The following is a 5319-nucleotide window of genomic DNA, read 5'->3' as shown; positions in this document are numbered from 1 at the left end:
CCTTTACATAAGCAACCAGTTTCTTGGAAGGTTTTATGCCATCTTCTAATACTCTGGGCTGTTGGAGGTTCAATGTTAAACTTTCGACTAAAATCACGCTGCACGGTAATAAGTTATTATTACTAATAACAGACTCGCACTTTTCAAAGCGGAGCACACAAAACGCCTTTTGTTGCTCAGTCGACATTTCGATAACAACTAATTAATTTACATCACTAACGATTACGGTGCCAAATTTAACAACTAGATAACTTAAAATAAACTTAGTTATCTAATCTTTCCATTAATACATTGGTCATCAACCTGCGATTAACCGTTGCCGAACTATATCAGTTCGTAATCGGATGAATCATTTTAGAACACCCTGTATATTGTTATTCTTCATTATTAATACAGTAGCCGGTACGGTGAATTAATATTATAAAATTTTTAAAAAAATTGTCGTTCTTGGTTATTTAATATGTTATTTCATCCTAAATTGACGTAAATTGATTTTGTATTTTTGACATTTTTTAGTTAGACAATAACCTATTTATTACTTACGTTGAACTTTATTTTACAGTTCCAATCCTTAGTTATAAAAGTTGAATATTTTATAAATATTTAACTACAAAATGGTTTTTAAATTTTTAAATATTGACATTCATAGAAAAACAAAACTAAAACAATTGAAAATTGAAAATGCTTGTTGCTGGTTTAAAACAATTATAATATTTTCAAAATTGCAAATAGTATTCAAAAGCGCCAGAAATAACAAAATAATATTTTACAAAATCAATTTTGTTTTTTTGGTGTAACTCTAAAATAAATTACCGCAAATACAAATAAATTTCCTTTCTTGCTTATATTTACATTTTCTTTACACAATAAACTTTTCAGTTTTCAGTTACAGTGGTTCGATTTCAATATATTATATTGAAATCGAAGAACTCTTAGAAATTTGAAGTTAGTATAGTATCTTAACTTTTAGTAAATTATATGGTACTTATGAGAGGTTCGTTTTCAATTTTCTCAATAGTTATTTAATGCTACGCGAAAAATATCGACAAATTACGAAAAACCACTAAAAACGGGATTTTCACTTCTAACTCTTTGTTTATCAGTTATCACCATTGAAACAAATAAAAATTCAACTTATTGTCTACAAGTACTATTATTGTAATTTATATTATATTAATAACAAGTAATAACAATATAATCATAATTTAAAATATCCACATTGACAAATCATCTCCGCTCTTAAACGTTTTTCGTATATAATTGATATCCCCACACAGTATAAAAATATTTCCTAACTATGGTTAAAATATTTTCAGGAAAATAATGTAGTTTTCAAAATATTATAAAAAGTTACGTGAATAAGTAAGAAATATTTTAGTTATATTATTTGGCCAACAAGTTCATATTTTTGAAAATATTTTGTAAAAAACATTTACAAATCATTTTAACCATGTATTTGAAAAAAAAATATTCTTACGGAAACTTTATAAAAATATTGAGTCAACATTTTTATGCAATTATAAAGTACAATATTTTGTTATGATGAGTAGAAAATATTAATAAAATATTATTTGTCAAATACCTATTCATTATTCAAGCACTTTAAAATATTCACAAAATATTATCATTTCCCAAATGTTGTGTGGGATATTATATGATTGAATTCATATATAACAGCATCCATTATACAGTCGTTCACTTGTAACCTACTGTATAGCAGAGTGACATACACTTGCCCACATTTCATATTTTTTTAAGATTGAAAAATAGCTGTCTTATCCTTTTGTGTATAATTAGATCATAAACATAGTACACTTTTTTTATCAATTTTAAGTTTTTACGATATGAATTAAGATTTCTACTTACGATCCAGTAATACGTGATATATCGAAATATTTGCATGTCCTGTTAAAATTTAAAATTTGGTTTTTCTATTACTTTAGTATTCTTAGAAGGTTATTAACGATTTATATGGATATTTATAATTGATATTTAAATGCACTGTTTATCGTTTTAAGAACTCGAAAACCCTAAATTTATATACCTAGCAATTACAATGCAACATAAAAATCAAAAGACAGAATCCAGAAGATGTGAAAAATATGCAAAATACGAGTATACAAAATCGTCTTATGCAGAGACATATGGAGTGTTACAATCCTTACGAGAGTAAGTTGTAAGTATAGCTGCCAGATAAATATAAGTAACGGGTTTTTTTTTGCTTATAGAGATGAGGTTTTTTGTGATATTAAACTAGAAACAGACGATCACAAAATAATTATCGCTCATAAAGTGGTTTTAGCATCGACTAGTCCGTATTTCTATGCCATGTTCACAAATTTTTCAGAAAAGAATCATTATCTCGTTGTAATAAGAGAGATAGATTCAACCGCTTTACAGTTGCTAGTAAATTTTATTTATTCGGGGTATATCGTGGTCACTGAAGAAAACGTTCAGGTTATAAAAATATATAAAATTGGATTTTATTATAATATACAGCAAAATTATTTAAATTGTTTATCGTATATTTCTCCAGGATTTGTTGCCAGTTGCAAATCTCTTGCAGTTACAAGAAGTAAAAGAGGTGTGTTGTGATTTTTTACAGACACAACTCTGCCCTACAAACTGTATCAGTATATTCGATATAGCTAATTTACATAGCTGCACGGAATTGCTAAGAAGTTCAGAATTATATATTCAACAACACTTTTCGAACGAAATATAATTTATTATTATGATTTTATAAAGACATATTATTTATTGTTGTTACATTTTGATTCTTAGAGAAGTTGCTGGTGGCGACGAATTTTTATCGTTATCATCAGATCAAGTAATTATGTTGATCTCCAGTGATAAACTTATAGTCCCATCCGAAGAAAAAGTATGCAAATTAATATTGAATATTGATGTATTTTAGTATTGGGGAAGGAAAAATTATATAAATATATGTAGTCTAATAATTTATAAGTACATTTATCATTTTATGTTTTAGATATTTGAATGTGTTATTCGTTGGGTAAAACATGAACTGGGTTCAAGAGAATGTGTTTTACCCCAGTTAATGGAACACGTACGTTTACCACTAACATCAAATAATTACATATTAAATAAAGTAATTGAGGAGCCTCTTATTAAGGACTGTATTGAATGTAAGTTTTTTATTTAAACATGTTTTTACTGTGAATTAATTTATATTTTAAAATATTTAAATTTGTATATCATTTATTAAGGTAAAGAATACATAAGTGAAGCATTAAATTTTCATAGGCTCAAGCCAGAAGAGCTTATTCCACAAAACATCCGGTTCAAACCCAGACAAGCAGATAAAGTATAATTCTGTTATAATTTATTTCCCTTTCCAATATATTTAACCGTTTAATTAAAACAGGTTATATTGGCTGTTGATGGGATGGATACTAAATTTAGCAACGGTACAGAATTTTTCGAACCAAAAATGAGCTGATGGCATAACGGACCGGAAATGATTACAAGCCGTAAAAATCCCGGTCTAGCTGTAGTGAATGATAATTTAGTGTTTGCCGTGGGTGGTTCTACTGATCATTTTGAACATCTTCGGTCTGTTGATGTGCTTGATTTATCTTCAGAATCACCTTGTTGGAAACCTAGTGTTGACATGATAGTTAAACGAAATATTTTAGGAGTCGGTGTCATAAATAATCATGTCTATGCCGTAAGTATTGTTGAATTATAATTTAATCGTTTTTTGTTATTTCTGTTATAAAGTAGGTAGGTAAAAATAAATTGTTTAATACATTTAAGGTCGGCGGACACAATTACAGTGATTCTGCATTAGATAGTGCAGAAGTTTTTGACTACAATACTCAAGAATGGCATATGATATCTAGTATGTCTACTAGAAGATCCGACCCTGGGATCTGAGTCCTAGATAATCTTCTATACGCGGTAAACTAATATAATATTTTTAAATTTAAATTGTGATAATATCATATGTATTTGTTACAATAATAATTGTGGTTGAGATAAAATAATTTTCCTGATAAAGAACCAACGAATATAATATCCATTAAATAAAAAACATCCTTTAATGAAAATTTAAAATTGATAATAGTCAAGAGGATGTGATACCCGCATGTGTTGTCTCCGTCTTCCAAGTGCGTAACGCAGCAAATTGTATGCTCATCAGAACATGTGTAGCTTCGTTAGTTTAAAAATTAGAGTGAATTGAACTCTTATAAAATGTAAAGGTACGATTATTATCAAGGTAACCTTAAGGGATTTTTAATATAAATTATTTTTAATGCGAGTTATGAGTATTTTAATATGTACAAATAATCTACAATTTTAAAATACTCATAACTCACGTTAAAACTAAAATACAGTCGACTCTCGATAACTCAAACCTTTATAACTCGAAATTCTCGACAACTCGAACAAATAAAATTCCCCTTCAAATAACAATAATACATTGAGATATTAATAACTCGAAATTTTTAGTAAGTCAGAGAGTTACCGAGAGTCGGCTGTATAATAAAAAGCCCGTGAGGTTGCCTAGATAATAATCTTACCTTTAGATTTCATAAGAGGTCAATTTGCTCTAATTTTTAAACTAACGGAGCTACACGTGTTCTGCTGAGCGTAAAAGATGCTATGTTACACACTTGTAAGATGGAGACAACACAAGCGGTATCACGTCTTATTAATAAATAATATATTAATATAAAACATATTTTACTATTCATACACCTATATTCTATATCTATATAACAAACCTACTAAATTCTCAACAAAAAAATTTTCTTGTGCAAGAATCAAGAAATATAATATATCGATAAATTAAAATTATAATAAATAATATACTATTATAAAATATATTTGGTTAAATACCTTCTGAATTAAATGATTTAATAATTTCATCAGAGACTGATTCATTTTCATTGATCGACAAACCTGAACCACAGCTGAACCAAGGCTGGACACCAGTCGCGAAAATGTGTGGACGACGCAGAGGTTTTAGTGTAGGAGTTTTAGACGGTGTACTTTATGCTGTGGGCGGTCATGATGGACTTAACTGCCTGAGTAGTGTTGAAGCATACAGGCCAAGTACAGGAGTTTGGACTACTGTTGCGGACATGAATTTTACTCGACTTCGTGCAGGTATTATCTCGTAAAATAATTCTAAAATATTTTATGAAACATCTTCTTTTTTTTTTTTAAATATATTGAATTTAACTTGTTTTTCAATATAGGAGTAGTTGCACTAAACGGTTTATTGTATGTCGTTGGTGGATCTTACAACTGTTATATTTTCGATTCTACCGAATATTACAGCCTCGAAAC

General features: G+C 28.4%; 1 protein-coding gene across 4 annotated transcripts in view; it reads left to right on the top strand.

The window, feature by feature from the left end:
* LOC100568947 (kelch-like protein 3) overlaps positions 1–5050 on the top strand; it is a 19639-nt gene extending 14589 nt beyond the window's left edge. For all 4 annotated transcript variants that reach the window (XM_029489787.1, XM_016803118.2, XM_016803102.2 and 1 more), the window contains 9 exons: positions 2019–2169; positions 2229–2457; positions 2537–2712; positions 2785–2881; positions 2993–3149; positions 3231–3328; positions 3389–3691; positions 3781–3924; positions 4900–5050. In XM_029489787.1, coding sequence (XP_029345647.1) covers positions 2057–2169; positions 2229–2457; positions 2537–2712; positions 2785–2881; positions 2993–3149; positions 3231–3328; positions 3389–3463 — 945 coding nt within the window. In that variant the 5' untranslated portion in view covers positions 2019–2056 and the 3' untranslated portion in view covers positions 3464–3691; positions 3781–3924; positions 4900–5050. The remainder of the gene's footprint in view (positions 1–2018; positions 2170–2228; positions 2458–2536; positions 2713–2784; positions 2882–2992; positions 3150–3230; positions 3329–3388; positions 3692–3780; positions 3925–4899) is intronic.
* The last annotated feature ends 269 nt before the right edge of the window (positions 5051–5319 follow it).

This window comes from Acyrthosiphon pisum, chromosome A2 (genome assembly GCF_005508785.2).
Source record: "Acyrthosiphon pisum isolate AL4f chromosome A2, pea_aphid_22Mar2018_4r6ur, whole genome shotgun sequence".
NCBI lineage: Eukaryota > Metazoa > Arthropoda > Insecta > Hemiptera > Aphididae > Acyrthosiphon > Acyrthosiphon pisum.
This window is presented reverse-complemented; position numbering and strand designations above follow the sequence as displayed.